General features: G+C 39.1%; 1 protein-coding gene across 2 annotated transcripts in view; it reads right to left on the bottom strand.

Moving 5' to 3' along the window:
• The window catches only part of pdhx (pyruvate dehydrogenase complex component X), a 35,169-nt gene extending 17,803 nt beyond the window's left edge, over positions 1-17,366 (bottom strand). The window contains exons 1-6 of one of the 2 annotated variants that reach the window (XM_080304864.1): positions 17,191-17,330; positions 10,143-10,422; positions 8,834-8,917; positions 6,410-6,510; positions 1,998-2,206; positions 656-754 (exon numbers count right to left, since the gene is read on the bottom strand). In XM_080304864.1, the coding sequence (XP_080160990.1) occupies positions 656-754; positions 1,998-2,206; positions 6,410-6,510; positions 8,834-8,894 (470 nt within the window). In that variant the 5' untranslated portion in view covers positions 8,895-8,917; positions 10,143-10,422; positions 17,191-17,330. Of the gene's footprint in view, positions 1-655; positions 755-1,997; positions 2,207-6,409; positions 6,511-8,833; positions 8,918-10,142; positions 10,423-17,190 lie in introns of both variants that reach the window. The other variant, XM_026176405.2, reaches the window with a different exon arrangement.
• Between the last annotated feature and the right edge of the window lie 1,522 nt (positions 17,367-18,888).

Below are 18,888 nucleotides of genomic sequence, written 5' to 3'. Positions count from 1 at the left end.
TAAATACCTGATACTTTAAACCATGTTAGAGAAATTTCTCCAACATTACTGTCCACATTGACCTGTTCTTCTAACATCTCCTTCCTTTAGAGATTCTGCAATATTATGGTGACTGATTACCATACCAAACAATCCTTTTTAAGCTGATACACCACTAACAGTGTAAACAAACAGAGTACAGTGCATGCAAAAACTGAGACTGATAATTTTACTTTAAACTCTTGACCTTTCAGACTGACCTGCATATGATTATGTCTAGCATCTGAATCTATAGAGATTTTAGCAAACATAATAATCATTGGCCATCTCAAGGTTTGTGTGCAAACACTCAAACAACCGTAAGTCAAAGATTAAAACATAAGCTATAAGGGTATTATGTGACCTTCAACAAAAATAAGAAAAAAAAAAGTCTTAAATTTGCCACCATAAATAAGCCTGACAGCTTGTTTGCACTTTTTACAACCTCCAGCATAACTGATGCACAGATGTTTATTATTATAGGAAGGTATATATCCCATATGCTTGCCTTAAGCATGATATATCTTGCAAAAAAAAAGAAAAAGACAAAAGAAAGTTAAGCCAGTTAAGTGAAAAAACAAACAAACAAACAAACAAACAAAAAAAAAAAAACAACTTGTGTCATTTAGGCACTTACTCCTTTGTGATTATTCCTCTAGGGCCTGTGGGTGTGGCCAGTTTTGGATCCAAACCATGAGTGTCCAGAATGTGTCGTGCTGCTGGGCTCAGACGTAACCTGGAAAAGAAAACGAGAGAGTGGCAAAACTTTTAGTTTTAAAGACCTCATCTGGTAGCTTCAAGGTAGTTGCAGAGAAACTTCAAATGAGTTTTACATGGGACAGCTTACCCAATACCATGTGGTGACACTGAACTCCATTGCTTAACTATAAAGACTAGTGTAATTTAACATCTTTCTTCTGACATATCAGTCAATGTTTTTTCATTTCTAGCACAAAAACATGAACAGATAAAGAAATTTCTCTAACATTTATTACGTCCAGTTATTCATGAGTCCCTGAGCACGCTCTGCTCAAAAGAGCTGGTTGTTCTGTTTCTGCATACAGACGTGTGCTGCCAACAGGGAATTTGTAGAGTCCCATCTGGTGGATAAACTATGGAAGATCACCAGTAATATGACGACTGAATTGTGTTTTTCCCCATATTTTTATTTTTTTACTTTTTACTTGTTCATTTATCAGATTTTGTAAAGGCCAATACTGATGTATCAGCTAATACATAATACCGTTTGGGCTCTATAGACACAGTCAGTTATATGGTTGACTTAACTAGTGCAACAATGTACACGATAACTTTAGTGAAATAAAAAAAAAAAATCTTCACATCTAAAAATATTTATACTGAAAAAAATAATGCATAAAAAAGTCTTTAACTGTCAATGTTGTTTTCCACTCTAGATCTCCACTCTAGATATATCCATGCTTAACCTTTTGGCCCTGCCACAGTGATGTTACCAAAGTTCAAATCTGAATATGAGAATGTGCTCAGCAAAAAATGTTTGCAAAACAAGTTCCGTTTGTCAGGGAGTGGTTCCTTTTCCTTTTACAACAGTATTTATTGTGTAAATAGGGACATTCTGAAATGTGAACAGAAAAAGATCATCTCATTCAGCATATTACATGGTGGTAGATACTGCAAAATCCAATCCGACCAGCACAATGTGCTCTAAACAAGAAAAGATAACCTCATTCATTCATTATGTATCTTAAGGCTACGGAATCTCTTTATCTACTTTTGATCAAATTGGAGTGCTAAAAACCACAATGGCCTACTGTGTAAGCACATTTAGCGCATGGAAAAACTCGTCATGTAACCAATAGGGGTCAAAAAGGATTGTTCTGTAGAGTGAATAAAGGTCTATGGACTCTACATCAGATTTATTAAACTAAATATTTGACAGATGTCATTTGATTAAGCAAAACAAACGAACAAAAAAACAAAAGCATGAAAGTGACACTCACTGTCCTGATGTGACTGGTTTTGGTGCAGAAGGTGGAGAGGGAGCAGAAGAGGTCACAACCGAGGTAGCAACTGCTTTTGTAGCAGGTGTAGCTTCAGATGGAGGTGCAGCATCTGAAGAGGGGATCTCTACTTGTTTCCAGTCCTGCCCTTCCTCCACCATGAGAGCAATGAGAGTGCCAAGGCGGATGTTGCGACTACCCTCTTCCATCTGCAGAGAGAGGGAAGTGTACTAATAAAATTGGCTCAATAATTTCATAATTACAGCAGAGACTGCTAGAACACAGGTGAAGGGCTATTTTGAAATAGATAAAGGGAAGGTGAAAGTGGGAAAGTGACATTCATCACTTAACCTGTGGTAACTGAACAGATGAACCTGCCAGGAATTATCAGAGGATCCCTTGAAAATGACGCCACCTTCTCAGTGACAACAACATCTACTGGAATAGGTTCGTCGAGGATGTGTCTTATGCTCTTCAAAGCTGTCAACCATTGATTTACCATGTTCTTATGAAGTAATCCAAATCCAGATCAAGCTTTTTCCTACTCTCCCGCGCCTGTGTAAGGTGTTGTTCCTCACATATTGATCAGTCTAAATGAAAGGCCAAAGCTTAACATAGTGTGCTCAGCTAGTGCATTGGATCTCATTTCAAACCATATGTCCTTATTGAGCTGCCCCTAAACATGTAGCACAATATGATGAGGAGGACAATCAGGAGGATGAAGAACTACCCATGTTGTTGTACTTAAATATCCAACAAGACCACGGGTAAGTTAAGGGGAAAAAAAAAAAAAAAAATCAGACCAAATGCAAAAAAGATAGATGAACAATAAATAGTCATTAAAGAAAATTAAAAATTATAATAATTAAATAATGCAATCTATGATCATAATGCCAACATTGTAAACATAATCCACCCCTCTCCTTTAGGCTTGCAAAAACAAAGTAGGATTAACAAAGAAAAGTAATATTAACTCACATCTACTAATCTGCCCCATATGGTAAAACATTAAAGTTTTAAAGGAAAACATAATCCTTAAATGACAGGTTGAAAATGTATTTTTTTTTGGCATTATATAAGTGTGCATTAAGCCTATGCTTGACTTATTCTTCACATTTAGTGACCCCACAGTGCCCTTGCTGGCCAGTGGGAGGTGAAAGATGAGGTAATATGTAAAGAGGTTTTCCAATAAATATGTTGTTCTGCAAATTTCCACAGCTATTCATCTTCAATCATGAAAAGGATTTTTCCATGCAAACAAAAACACACAACTTACAATGTGTAGGCTAAATAAAAGAACATAATGTATCAAGACAGAAACACAAATTCATTCATTCATTCATTCATTCATTCATTTGGATAACCTGTGTAAAAAACATAGTAGGCTATCTGCGAAAAAAGTGAAGCACGTGGCAATAATGTCTACAGCTTACAATGGTGCAGCAATTTAGGATTTTGCAGACACTCACTATTCTTACTGCCCAGTGAAAGAAGGTATAAATTTTACATAGAGCCCTTAAGAGACCTCTCATGAAACCTTCAGCACGGCTAAAGATATTACAAAACCAGACCATTTATGAGGCTTAACGTTCAACATAATATTTTTATACAACAATACAAGCCCTTTGAGACTTTCAACAGCTTATTGACAATAATCTCAAAATAACAGTTGTTAGATGCTATACCTGTACAACGTTTTACATACGTTACCTGATAACAACCATTTCAGGTCTGTTTTTAAATTGTTATAGTCTATACTGGCATACACAGTGTACAGAAGAAGATGAACACAAAGCTCAGAAGGACCCTCTGATTATACAGTGTATGAGCAGTTTACTTGGAAAAGGAACACAAAAATAACAGAGAAAATGAGACAGTTTTGTTTAGTTAGTAAGGCAAGGTTTGCTCCTGATCAATAGAGCATGATAGATAATGTAAAAAGAGGATGGCAGTTATATCTTTGACTTATCAAACAGACTGACAGTTGAATTTAAGCTCTTTCACATAAAATCACACATGTGGAGGGGTGATAAATGACAAACTTGACAGGTTAGCGCTGCAGAATGTTTGGACATCCTTATCAATTCATTGATTCATGAATCTTCCTCTAAATCTTTCCTGCAATTTACTTTTGGTCTTAATCACCAACTAATCAACTTTTAAATACCATCTGTCACCTTTTAATTAATTTCTAGACAAGGCCTCTTATTTCAATTTGCTGAACACAGGGGACCAACATGAATTTATCTTCAAAAATATTTGTTAGTTCACGAGTCGATGGGTCATTGTACGCTTGACTAAGTTTAGGATTGAAGTGCGAGGGTCAGGGTAGAGCAAAGCAGTAAGCGCTTAATAAGATGCAGTAATCCACGGTGCTAGTGTTCAATATCATAACACGAGCAGGATCCATGACTGATGGCTGGAAATTGGTAGTGTGCCATAGCAGTACTTGACCCCCATAAATAAACCCTGTGGTGCACAAGTTTCATGTCTGCTTTAGTCTGTACAGGATTGCACCAGCTGCAGGTAATTATTGTAGTCTATATATTAGAAACCCACTGTGTGTTTGGAGAGCCACAATTACACTTCTAAGGTGTTAATGCACTCTGACCCTGACAAAGTGCCATATTGTTTTGGCACTTTAAGACCAAAACACAAAACTCTGAAATGGCGCCAAAGTCTGCTGGTTTTTCCAATACACATGTTCTTTGTCACAGACCGAGAGAACGAAAGCTTGGGGGCTTATCTAATGCAGACCATCATTCTCCTCCAGCTAAAGCCCCTACCCCCAATTCTTCGATGGTTGCTATGGAAACTACTTCATCCCCACAGTGGCTAAGACAAGGATGGAGTAAGTGAATGTGAAAAAGTGCAACCAAATGAAAACATAAATATATTTCTAACTAAAAAAAATTAGTGTATCGTATACTCTGAATTGTCAGTATATGGCGTGGTCTGCTGGGGCGGCAGCATCTCTGCTGGGGACAGGAAGAGACTGAACAGGGTGATCCGAAGGGCCAGCTCTGTTCTAGGATGCCCTCTGGACCCAGTGGAGGTGGTGAGTGACAGGAGAACGGCGGCTAAGCTGTCATCCCTGATGGACAACATCTCCCACCCCATGCAGCAGACTGTGACAGCACTGAGCAGCTCCTTCAGTGGGAGACTGCGGCACCCACGGTGTGGGACGGAGAGATTTCGCAGGTCTTTCCTCCCCACTGCTGTCAGACTCCATAATAAAGACTTTAACTGATCAAGCACACACATCCATACATATGCAATAATACTAAGTGCAATAATCCTTTCTGTCATCGTTGTATTTTTACTCAGTTGTATATAGTATTTGTATTTGTATTCTATTTTTATCTTATTGTATATTTATTTTATTTTATTCTACTGTATATAGTATTTTATTGTATTCTATTCTGTACAGTTGTGTACTGTATTTATTCTTATTGTATTCTAATTTTTGCCTCATAACTTTTGCACTGTCCACTTCCTGCTGTGACAAAACAAATTTCCCACGTGTGGGACTAATAAAGGTTATCTTATCTTATCTTATCTTATCTTATATCTGTGTATATATTTGTGAGTACATCTGCTTGCGAGAACTGGCGGCATATTTGTTTTTGTTGTGGTTTCAAATACATTGCCTAATTGAACCCTCTTCCTCCCAGGCGTCATTACAACTTGAGCATGTCCAAAATTACATAGCCAGAGAACATGTTGTATAATAATTACATAAGGCACTCTTTATGACATGAAAGAATATTTTGGCTTTTGTGCATTTACAGGAACATACACAGAAAATACCCAACCACTATTCCTAATTTTTTTTTTTTTTTGTTAAATTAAGGCAAATCTTGCTGAAATTATAAGGAAATTACCTCAGATCCCCCTTGCACAAATTCATTAAATCACAAATATGTATTAATAAAGCAATAGAGATAAAATATTTTCATCATTCTTAGAGAAAAAAAAACCCATGTGGTGTAGTACTGATGAAAGACAACTGATTGCTTGGTCTTTGACAGCCTATTAAAAATTCATACAGCTACCAGACTTGGGGGATGGAAAGAAAGAAATATTTGTCAGTAAAGTGTCTGTGAAGGTTCTCAGTCACCTTGTCAAAGCTTTGCTGTCACTGGAAAGAGGAAGCTATTTAACAAGCACAGCCAATTAGCAAAATCAATGAAGGAGCCTTGAAAGATGATGATATCCTGCGTTATTTAAATGATTCCGTAACATAACATTAAGAACTGCACACACATCTAAACACATCCTCAGACCTTCCACTTAATAACTTATCTAAGAAAAAAGTACCCAAGGCCCAAGGATGCCTGCTCTTTGTAAATAAATTCACATTTCTATTAATCTCTGTCAGAACAGCACCATGTGTGTTTTTGCTCACTCACCAATATCTTCGCCAAGACGCCGTCATCATTAGATTCCATGGTAACCACAGCCTTGTCAGTCTCAATCTCGCAAAGGGCATCACCTGCTGCAACTGCCTCACCTGAAGATGTAAACAAACACATCTGAGAACTTTCAGATAATAAATTAAAATAAATACTTGTTTGGTATTTCAACACCAAATTTTATATTTTCTGGGAGTGTTTCGGACCTTTGTGGAAGTGCAGCTTATTCATTCTATCATGAATGCATGAGTCACAATCATCAGTAGCACTTTGAATCGCACTTTATACACAAAGAGAACAAATTTGTTGCATAAAGATGAAGGAATTCCACTGAAAGAACAAAAAGGTTATGCAAAAAAAGTTTATCCTCCAGCTTACATATCAAATAAAAGAACCAATCAATGTTTCATGGGAAAGAATGTGAGATCTGAAAATGCAGCAAGTCTGATAGAAGGCAAGATCGTTGGCTATCCCAGTAGGTTCTCACTAGTCCACTTCATGAAAGAGCTGGAATACATTATCATCTGATTTGCAAAGAAGTAGGATAGCAATTAGGAACCACTGGTTCTGTAATGCTCAGATACTTAAGAAATTCAAATTTTTTGCAACTTAAATGGTATTTCAGTCAAGACAGAAATAAATTGTTGTTGTCAGTTCTTTGGAAACTGAGTGAATCTTCTTATTGGCTGTGTGATAACAGGAAGTGGTAGGAACAGATAAGGTTTATAAAACGTAGTTCATTTTTGTGTTGCGCTATGGTTTCCTAAAGGCTGGGGCCTGAAAAAGGGTTACCCAAATTTGATATCTGGTCACATTTTAATCAGCTGTGAGATGATAGATAATATGGCAATGTAGCAAATTTTGAAAACAGGATGCCTAAAAAAATATTTTGCAAAATTGCAAATAATTTTCTAAATGTATAGGATTTATTACAGGTAGGATGAGGTGTAGGAAGAAAAAAAACAAACAAAAACAAAACAGGGTAGGTTAAGGTGGAAAGAAATGGGGGAAAGGTTGGAAGAGCAGAGGGAGTATTGATTTTGGAAGCCCCTGAGAGTTAATGCAGATTGGATTGGTATGAGGTTTTAACACCACATGACCCCTGGGGTGAGGTGCAATGTGTAGAAATAAAGATTAAAAAAGGTGACCCTGGACATTTTCACCTTTGCTCTACTCGAGTGCAATGGACATGATGACAAAACTAGCCTTGTGCCTTGCTGAAGAATTCATCTACCACCATTCAAGTTTCAGCATGTTTTTTTCAGGACATTATGATGTCATAGTCAATGTGACCTTTTAAATATAAATGTAATCGCCTAATCATTTACCCTCTTAAACACTGTGTACTGTCATAATTGGGACTTTATTCTAGGAGTTATGAACAGAGTGAGTGTGATCCTCAATCATCAAAATCTAATTAGTTGATCTGTCTAATCAAGCAAACATCTATGCCAAGTCCACCGAAATTTAAACCTTTTCACTGGCTACAATGGTATATAGAAAGATAAGCTTAAAATCTATTAACAACAACCAGGACTGTCAGTGATGCAGAGGCAACAAAGTACACAAATCCAAATATTGACTTTCAAGCTTGTTAGAATTGTACAAATATAGCACACCTCATATAGAGTTTTTGGAGACGTCTACATCACTGTTATTTCTGCACACTACTGTAAACAATATAGTAGACACGGTTTTAATGTTGTGGCTCACTTAAGAATACCTGTAAAAATAAATTCCCCTAAATTGAATCTTCTCACTACTGTTTCAATGTTTTGCTGAAAAAAAAAAATGATAAAGGATTCATTTGACCCTTTCAGGTGGATCCTGTTCAAATACCAGTTCAAGCAGCAGTTGATTAATTGAACATATTATCTTATGCAAATTGAGTGCTTTTAATCAGTCTCCCATAAACTCATTTTTAAAAAGCAAGAAAGTAGTAGTGTAGATATATTTTTCTCAAATAATTCATCTGTTTTTTCCCCACCTTTCTCACTCACTCACACACAAACAAACTCAAATCTAACCTCAAGTCACAGCACATAGCAACACAGCAGAGAAGCCAATCAGAATTCAGCATCTGGCCTCTTGATAAATGAGTGTGCGACTAAGGATCCTGGCTATGCAGAGTTGCTAAACAGTGACTGATAATGACTGCCATGGTCCTTGAGCCAATTAGCCACCAGAGGCCCTCAGGTGACCCATTTCTCAGGCCTCTCTCTGTTACTTTAAGAACTGGAAACCAACTGAGCACTACAGGGGAGGATATTACAAGTATAAGAAAAGTGAAGCATCTATCCCTTTGGATAACATATTAAAACGCAAAGAGGTTTAAAATCTGACAAAGAAGCTCAGTACAAATGTGTGATGAGTGTCTGTTAAATTTTCTAATAAAGTCTTCTGTCAACGTGCTTTCTTTACCTTCCTTCTTCAGCCATTTGACTATGTTTCCCTCTTCCATGGTAGGAGAGAGTGCGGGCATCTGCACTTTGAGTGGACTGACGCCTAGAGGAGAGAAAGAAAATAACATATGATTTTCGACGGCACATAATGTCAAGGGTTTCATTAGGTTTAAATTTAAAACAAAAATCCCCCCTTTCTTTCAGAATAGGAAAAAAATTAGCCCTTCCAGTAAGGTTTTGCAATTTCATCTAAAATATTTGAATGTCAAAATGCATCAAGTAACATGCTCAGAAGTAGCACTGAATAGTTCGAATAAAGCCCTTGGGGGTCCGTATGTTCAACTTGCAGCAGAGCACAAGAGACAGCGGTACCATGAAAATGTTGCCATGTCACTTATACAACTGTGCTCCTGGATGACACCACACCAGAAGATGCAAAGGCATTTGTATCATTGTGGTCCCCAACTGTCACCATCTGTAGTCACACAGAAGGCCAGAGTTCACACTAGAGCTTCAGGCTGCCAGAAGAAAACATAAATCCAAGATAACAGCTTTACTACATATGGTAGTAAAGCTGAAAGCAACAAAAATAAGGTTTAGAGCTCAAACACGGTACAACTTAAAATGAATAGCCCTTTGTTTTACACATTCTTTATGTTTACTGAACAACACACATATTACAGTCATTTATAATAGAATTTTTTAATGCATGATACATATTTTAAAAAAGTTTCTGTTAGCAGTAAACAACATTAACCCAAACAGGTAAAAGAAAAAAAAAAAAAAAAAAGCCCTTTCCATTTGACGCCACACTTTAAATTAATCTTACATAATAAAAGTCAGGCAGCCAAGTTAGTCAGTTATATAACTATAAATCTATATACATTTAATTTAAAAGAGAAATGAAAAATGTAAATAATTTGGGGATTCAATTATTCAAATTCTTGGTGTGTTAGTTTTTATTTATTGTAACATGGCCTTTGTTTCATGTTGCATGGTCTCTGGCCAAACTGTGTGCTGCTGCCACCTGCTGTATGTTCAGCAGTGGTGCAAAACTTCAGTGTGTAAGTCAAAGGAGCTTGCAAAGAAAAGCGTCTGGACTTCTTTAAGTTACTTGAAGACGTTTCACCTCTCATCCGAGAAGCTTCTTCAGTTCTAAGGTCAAATGGTGGAGAGTCCCACATATAAGCCTAGTGGGAGTTTCCCCCCACAGAGGGACAAAAGGACCCCCTGATGATCCTCTAATCGCCTGAGCCAAGGTGTGAAACTGGGTGTGGGTCCCAATCAGCCAGAGTTTCGGGTGAGTTCATTGTGAAACCTGGCCCCACCTTATCATGCGAATTCCTGAGGTCAGTTGGCCCTGGATGAGAGTGGGCGTTAAGGCGTCTGGGAAGGGATCTCAAAACTGGATTATAGATGGCAGAGAGTTGGTGTCGTAAACCCCCGCCTCTGTTCAAAGATGGTCGCTCACAGTGGACATAGATGGCTTCTTTCACTCCTCTTTCAAACCATCTGTCCTCTCTGTCCAAAATGTGAACATTGGCATCCTCGAAAGAGTATCCTTTATCCTTAAGATGCAGATGGACTGCTGAGTCTTGTCCTGAGAACCTTCACAGACATATTCAGTGTGTAAGGAAGAGCTTGATGCACGCTCAATTATCCAGGTATGGTAAGTAAATCTCCAAAGGTTGATTCTATTCATCGGGACGTCCAGATGAACAGAATCAACCTTCAGAGATGTGTAAGGAAGAGTTGTGTATTTATATGGCATGCGTGTTGTTTCAGTACTCAAAAACAGAAAATCTGTCTGTTTACATTTTATCTTCTTCATGCTTAAAGTCCCAAAACATTTACTGGGCAGTTTTATTTCTGAATGAGATTCATTGACAAAGAATGACATCTGTGTAACTTTTCAAATTCATATACTCACACTGGATTTGGGACTGAACATTTTATTTTAATTACTGACATGTTTACATGTCACAACGGAAAAAAAAAAAAAATTAAGCACAGCAATCATGGGCATATGGGCATATCATGGGCACAACAAGTTCCACCAGAACAGCTTCAGTGCATCTCTTCAAATCTGCAAATAGTGAAGTACCAGTGCCCTAAAGCGCCATCATCCTGGAGAAGCTAGTTTAAGGTTTCTCAATAAGATCCCTTTAAATAAAGTTCTGATTAGGGCTGCACGATTTTGCATAAAATGAGAATCACGATTTTTTGGCTTAGAATTGAGATCACGATTCTCTCACGATTTTCTTTTCCAGTATAAATATTTATTGCACTTATTAACTGCACATCGACTTCGTAACAGTTGAGACTGAACATAAAAACAATAAATAAACATAAAAACAACAAATGTCTCACGTTTTGTTGTTGCCGCAAAATGTTGTACTGCTTGAAATTCCGTCTCCACCGTTGCTCGACACTGCGTGTATAGAGCAGGTAGTGCAACAATAGAAAAATAGTTGCAGGACGGCACTGTGTAGCGTTTGTCTAGGGTGTTGATCATTTTCCTAAATCCCTCGTTTTGCACAGTGTTGATGGGAGCCATATCTTTGGTCAGGTGATAAGTGATAGCCTCCGTAATTTCTTTGAGTTCGATGTGTATAGGAAAGCGCTGTATAAGTGTTGCCCTATCATATATGTATGTGCTCTTAACCTGAAAGGTATAAATACGGAAGTGTGTGTGCAATAAAAGATGGCGCAGAGGAAGGTGTGTCCCTCTGATGTAAAACTCTAAACAACGTGTGTATGGTTTATTCCTCCGTGAGATATGCGAGTAACCCCGGTATTTCTGCCCTAAAAATGGAACCTCCAACAGGTTATGGGCCCAGAAGGGATGTGGGAAGCCGGTGGAACCGTCTATGCTTCGACGGAGACGAGAGAAACTATGAACTGTGGGAAACAAAGTTCCTGGGATACCTGCGGCTACTTGGGCTAAAGGCTGCCATTCTGAACGAGCCCGGCGAGTCGGAGGAAGAAGACAAGGACTTGGATGAAAAGAATGAAGTAGCTTATGCAGAGCTAATCCAAGTATTGGATGATAGAAGTCTTTCACTCGTGATGAGAGATGCCAAGGATGACGGACGAAAAGCGTTGGAGATTCTGAGAGAGCACTACGCCGGTAAGGGTACACCACGTGTGATTAGCCTGTACACGGAGCTAACGTCGCTACAGAAAACTCCCAGTGAGAGCGTCACAGACTATATGATAAGGGCTGAGACTGCCATTACAGCTCTGAGGAATGCAGAAGAGACATTAAGTGATGGACTGCTTATTGCAATGGTGCTAAAAGGGTTGCCTGAATCTTTCAAGCCGTTTGCCATACATGTAACCCACAGTGACAAAGCAATGACATTTAGTGAATTCAAAGCTAAATTAAGAAGCTACGAGAGCACCGAAAAGGCCACATGTTCTGAAGACAATGTGATGAAGGCAAATAACTGGAAGAAAGAGAGAGACAATGCAGAAATAACATGTTACAACTGTGGAAAAGAGGGTCATATAGCACGTGAGTGTTACACAAAGACCGAAAGGAAAGAACAAAAAGTGAAGCAGTGGTGCGGTTACTGTAAAAGCTCAACGCATAAGGACAGCGACTGTCGCCGACGAAAGAAGATTACTGCTAAACACGTAACTGATGCAGAAGATCATAGTTTCGCGTTCAAAGCCAAAGACTGTGGAAATCAAGGGCTGAAACAGAGAGGCCTAATGGTTGATACAGGGGCCACTTCTCACATTATTACGGACATTCAGAGATTTAAGAGTTTTGATGAGACATTCACACCTGGAAGACACTTCATGGAATTAGCTGACGGAACGAGGACGAGTGGGGTCGCACTGAAGAGGGGAGATGTGGAGGTCTATCTACAAGACAGCGAGGGACGAAAGGTGAAGGCGACACTGGAGGGAGCACTTTACATTCCCTCTTACCCGCAAGATATCTTCTCGGTTCAGGCGGCAACGGCCAAAGGAGCCTCAGTAACCTTCAAGAAGGGCTGCAACCAGCTTATCCATAAGAACGGGACAAGGTTTAAGATAAGTGAATATGAACGCCTATACTATTTGAACAGTGTTACATCTGATCATTATGTTGACAACGACGAATGCAATGGCTGTCATGATGTAGAAACTTGGCACAAAATCCTCGGCCATTGCAACTATGAAGACTTGGTTAAACTAGAGGACATTACCGAGGGTATGAAAATAAAAGGTAAAGCTAAACATTACCAAGACTGTGAAGTGTGTACAAAAGGCAAATTTATCCAAACCAGGAATAGAGAGCCTGATGAAAGAGCAGAAGAAGCATTAGAGCTAGTGCACACTGACTTAGCTGGACCGATAGAACCAGAAGCTAAAGACGGGTTCAGGTACACGTTAGCATTTACTGACGATTACTCAGGCACAATGTTTGTGTACTTTCTAAAGGCTAAAAGTGACACCGTAAAAGCAACTGAAAAGTTTTTGGCAGACGTCGCCCCCTATGGGCAAGTAAAGAGAATCAGATCAGACAATGGAACTGAATTTACATCTAAAGAGTTTCAGACATTGTTAAATAAAAACACGATAAGGCATGAGACATCAGCGCCGTATTCACCTCATCAGAATGGGACTGCCGAGAGACAATGGCGAACACTTTTTGAAATGGCACGGTGTATGTTGATCGAAAGTAACCTGCCAAAAAGATTATGGACTTATGCTGTTATGACTGCCGCAGTAATTCGTAATAGGTGTTACAACAGACGCACAAAGCAAACCCCTTATTACATGCTGACAGGAAAGAAGCCAGACATGTCGAGGATGGGGATTTTTGGATCAGTTTGCTATGGTTACGGGCACAACAAAAAAAAGTTAGACGCAAGATGTGACGAAGGAGTTTTTGTGGGTTACGATAAAAACAGTCCGTCGTATCTAATCTACTACCCTAAAACAGGACGAGTTCTTAGACATAGGTTGGTCAAGTTCCTCACTAAAAGTGTAGTTGAGCACCAAACCCAGACCACTCAGGTTGATGACAATGGAGATGATGATTTGACTCCAGGGGACATCTTGAAGTACCCCGCTAGAAAGGACAAAACAGGGAATGACCAGAGATCAGATGAAAGTATGATCCTGGAACCTGAAAGTGACATTCAGGACAATGGCATAAATGATGCACAAAACTCAGACAAACAGAGTGATAGAACAGAGTCTGAACGATATCCCAAACGAAACAGGAGAAGGCCAGATTACCTGAAAGACTATGTCCAAACTGCAGAAGACGACCAAACATCACTGACTGTAGATTACTGTTACAGGGTGATGTACGACATACCAAAGACTTTTGAAGAAGCTATGCAGTCATCGAACTCTAAGTGTTGGTCAGATGCTATGGAAGATGAAATAAGATCCTTGAAAGACAATAATACGTTTACTTTGACCACGCTGCCAGAAGGTAAAAATGCAGTGGGGGGGAGATGGGTGTATGTGATAAAAGAGAACCCAAATCAGACTAAAACATTTAAAGCAAGATATGTTGCTAAAGGCTATAGCCAAGTTCAAGGCATTGATTACAAAGAAACCTTTTCGCCGACTGCAGATATGACGTCAGTGCGTACGCTGATGCAATTAGCAGTACAGCACAACTTTAAACTCCATCAAATGGACGTGAAGACTGCTTATTTGCACGCCCCAATCGATTGTGAGGTGTATATGCAGCAACCAGAAGGTTTTGAAGTAAAGTCAGACACAGGTGAAAAACTGGTCTGTAAACTAAACAAATCACTATATGGTTTGAAACAATCTGGCAGGAACTGGAATAAGATGTTACATGACCATTTATGTGAAAAAGGTTACAAACAAAATCCTGTAGACCATTGTGTATATTCCAGACAGACAGCGAGTGAGACAGTGATTCTTATCATCTGGGTTGATGATGTAATCATAGCTGCCAACAGTGAAGACGCTATCAGCAACGTGAAACAAATGTTGGATGAGAAATTTAAAATGAAGGATCTTGGTGAGCTCAAACATTTCTTGGGTATTGACTGTATACAAGAGAACCATGAGATAAGACTAAATCAGACACGGTACATCACAAAAATCCTGGAAAAGTTCAAAATGTCTGACTGTAAGCCACGTTCTACTCCTTGTGAACTCAAAAATGATTTTGGTGCACATGGTGAATCAGTTGATTCAGGAAAATATAGAGAATTAGTGGGCAGTTTGATTTACTTAATGACATGTACAAGACCAGATTTGAGTTGGATAGTGAGCAAACTGTCACAATCCCTTTCTGAGCCAAAAGAGCATCATTGGACAGCAGCAAAACATGTATTACGTTACCTTAAGGGGACACTAAACAAAGAGCTGTGCTATAAAAGGATAGAAGGAAACCTAAATCTTATAGCATACAGCGATGCAGATTGGGCCACAGACTTGAGTGACAGGAGAAGTACAACGGGTTATTGTTTTGTATTATCCAAAAATGGGCCAGTGATCTGCTGGAAAACCAGGAAGCAAGCTACAGTAGCTTTGTCAACGTGCGAGGCAGAGTACATGGCGATGGCCGCCACAGTACAAGAAAGCTTATACCTCTCACAGCTACTTAATGGCATGGACATTAAAAGGCAATATTCACCAGTTACCATTCTTGCAGACAATCAAGGTGCAATTGCATTGTCCAAAAATCCTATAAACCGTCAAAGATGTAAACACATCGATATCAAGTATCACTTTATTAGGTCTGCTATAACTGAGAAGGAAGTACAAGTTAAGTATTGTGCAACAGAAGACATGGTAGCAGACATCATGACTAAGTCTGTAAGTAAAGTGAAAATAGATAAATTTACGCATATTTTGTTTGGAACATAAAACGTTGATATGTGAATATCATGTAAATATGTATATCATGTGTAATGTATAGTGTTAAGAGCAAGTGGGGGTGTTGCCCTATCATATATGTATGTGCTCTTAACCTGAAAGGTATAAATACGGAAGTGTGTGTGCAATAAAAGATGGCGCAGAGGAAGGTGTGTCCCTCTGATGTAAAACTCTAAACAACGTGTGTATGGTTTATTCCTCCGTGAGATATGCGAGTAACCCCGGTATTTCTGCCCTAAAAATGGAACCTCCAACAATAAGGTTCCCGTCATTGGTGTTTGGGTGGTTGACCGGAACGGATTTTCTCCTGTCACTTTCTTGTCATCCCTGACGTGCTCTCAGTTGTTTTTTCCCTGCTAATTTTAGCATCACACAGCACGGCTTCTGTATCAGGTGGTATAAGGCTCCGCCCTTGTCATTTGTTGAGCAGGAAGAGTGAGCGCTTGTTTTCATGCAGAGTACGTCCCGGATCAAAATGCGGTACAATCGTCGTCGTCTTATTTTTTTTTTTTTTTTTTTTAAATCGTTGTCATTTGGAAATGAGATCGCACATAAGTATGAATCGAGATCGGGATTTTCTAACGATTAATCGTGCAGCCCTAGTTCTGATACACCGCATTTACACTCTTGGAACTTTTTGGAGCCCTCTTTTGTCACACCAACCGTCTGCATCTTCTCCTTCACTACATCCTCTGTGGTCTTTCCTCTTTTCCTCCTGCCAAGCAGCTCCATATTCAAGACCTTTTGCCGAACATATCCATGATTCTTTCTTTGAACATATCCAAACCCTCTCAGTCTCGCCTCTTTAACTTAAAGCGCTCAATCTGGGCTCTGATATACTGAGTGTTAATCTTGTCCATTCTTTGCACTCCCAATGGAAATCTTAGCATCTCCAAATCTGCTTCCTGTCTTTTAGTCAGTGTCACTGTCTCCAGACCTTAAATCACAGCAGGTCTGGCTGCCATCATGTAAACCTTGCCTTTCACTCTTTCTACTATCACATCTGACACTCAACTCCACCCTGCCCACACTCTCTTCACCTCTCTTATACACTGTTCATTGCTTTTGTTGTTTGACCTACGTGTTTAAACTCATCTACTATCACTCTTTCTCCTCCTTGCCGCTTCAGTGTTAGCACTTTTTGGAGCTAATACTCTTTTTTTTTAACATTTAATGATTCTGCTACAAATGTGACAGCTTTGATGACGCAAGTTCGTTTACAGGGAGAGAAACCAGACTGGTTGGAGACATGCAAGATAATCCAAGTGATTTAGAAAGCGGCATTAGCAGCTTTCCATACCGTTAACTGCAAAAAATAACCATTACATTTTTCGCTTAACACTCATGCCAACCCTCTGATTTACCAACACTCCTACTATTTGTCATGCCCTGACAAAACGAGAGCAAAGTAACGTTGCACCATTAAAGGGTAGTGACGATTGCAAATGCCAGCGATTGTCAGCACAGAAAGGGCAACAGCCATTTACCTGGTAAACTGTCAACACTTACCGAGTACCCATGGCGACTGAAAGAAGTGTCTGACTTGGTCTTGCCATTGGTGTGTCGACCTTAAACATTTATTAAAATTATTCAGTCTGAGGCCAAATAACATTCCCTGACGACCCAAACGCAAGGAGGCCGCCATGTTATCGTCCTCCGTCGGCAAGACGTGTCCATACAGATGCCTGACGACAAAAAAGGAGGGGGTGGGGTGAAGAAGGACAGAGCCGTTTTCTGCCATAAAATCCGTATTTTTAAAAGAAAAACATGAAGCACAGAAAAATCTTTAAACGCAAACACTGGACTAATGAAAAAAAAAGTTTACCCCGGTGATAAATGTATTATAAGCTCGTGTAGACATTAACGATCAGGCAACAAGAGTCTTACCTACATTGGTCCTTCAAGTGCCTTTACAATGTAGTTCTGTCGCTTTTAAATAGACTCAGTGAACTACTGCCCTCTGCTGTGAAGGTACTTTGTTAAAGGATGAAAAGGGTCGATGCTCGTGCTGAACTGCTGTTGTTGTTCATACTATATCGAAGAGAAGAGATATGTACGCAGAGCCAGACTTTGAGAAGAACAAATTCTTTCCCGTTACCACAACAAAACCATTTATTAATTTATCTATAAAAGCAAGTGTTGTCATTATTGAAGAGTGTGCTGTTGGTTATGTATTTCTCTCTGTAACTCAGAGACTTTTAGACAAGAATGTTTGTAATGAATGCATTGTAAATTGCACACTTATTACCAACATACATTCAAAGATACATAAGGACATATAATTCAAAATGTGTCTTTATCCATTTTTATTCTGCTTATTCAAGATTCGAGATCCCTTTTTTTGTCACACAGATAGTTATACAAGTATAACACGCAGTGAAACCTGATATGCTCCACGAAAGTAAGTAAAGTAGGTAGATATATACAAAGAGGACATTACGTGCAATAAGTGAGTGAATTACATACAAGTTAAATAGAATAAAACAATCTGGAAATTTACAATTTTAAAATTTGGGCATGTACATTGTGTGAGTGTGGTGTTAAAGTTGTGCTGCAAAGAAGTCAGAAGGATCAGGCATGATATGGGAATGTTTGTTTTTTGTCCTTGACACAGCTGTTCGCATACCAGGACATGATGTTCTGTGTGAGGATGCTCTCCACAGCGCCTATATAGAAAGTCCTGAGGATCTCTGGAGAGACCCTGAACTTCCTCAGTTGTCGTAGGTGGTACAGGCGCTGCCTAGCCTTTTTGTACTGGACCTGAATGTGGGCAGACCATGTCAGATCTGAGGGGTTGTGGACACAGAGGTACTTGAAGGACTGTATGTCACGATCCTGGGTCTTATGACCCAGTGTTTTGAGTTTTAGTTTATTTTGATGTTTATAGTATATGGTTAAGCTCATTAGTTTTTCTATTTAATTTGTTATTAGATTCCCCTTGTGTCTTCCAACCCCTGTTAAGTCTCCCTTGCCCTTCATGTGTTTCATGTCTGTGTCTTACGTTGTCAAGTTCAGGTTGTCATGTCTGCGTCTCATTATGTTTCCTGTTTTATTTTGAAGTGGTCCTGTGTTCCTATGTTCAATGTTTTTAGTTTTACTCTCCCCTTGTGACGTGGTTATGTTCATGTGTGTCAGCTGTTTCCCCATGTGTTTCCGTTTCCCTCATTATCCTCCTGTGTGTATTTAGTCCGTGTGTCTTCAGTCATT

Source organism: Astatotilapia calliptera, chromosome 7 (genome assembly GCF_964374335.1).
Source record: "Astatotilapia calliptera chromosome 7, fAstCal68.1, whole genome shotgun sequence".
Taxonomy (NCBI): domain Eukaryota; kingdom Metazoa; phylum Chordata; class Actinopteri; order Cichliformes; family Cichlidae; genus Astatotilapia; species Astatotilapia calliptera.
The sequence above is the reverse complement of the archived record's forward strand: the minus strand, read 5'-3'. Positions and strand labels throughout refer to the sequence as shown.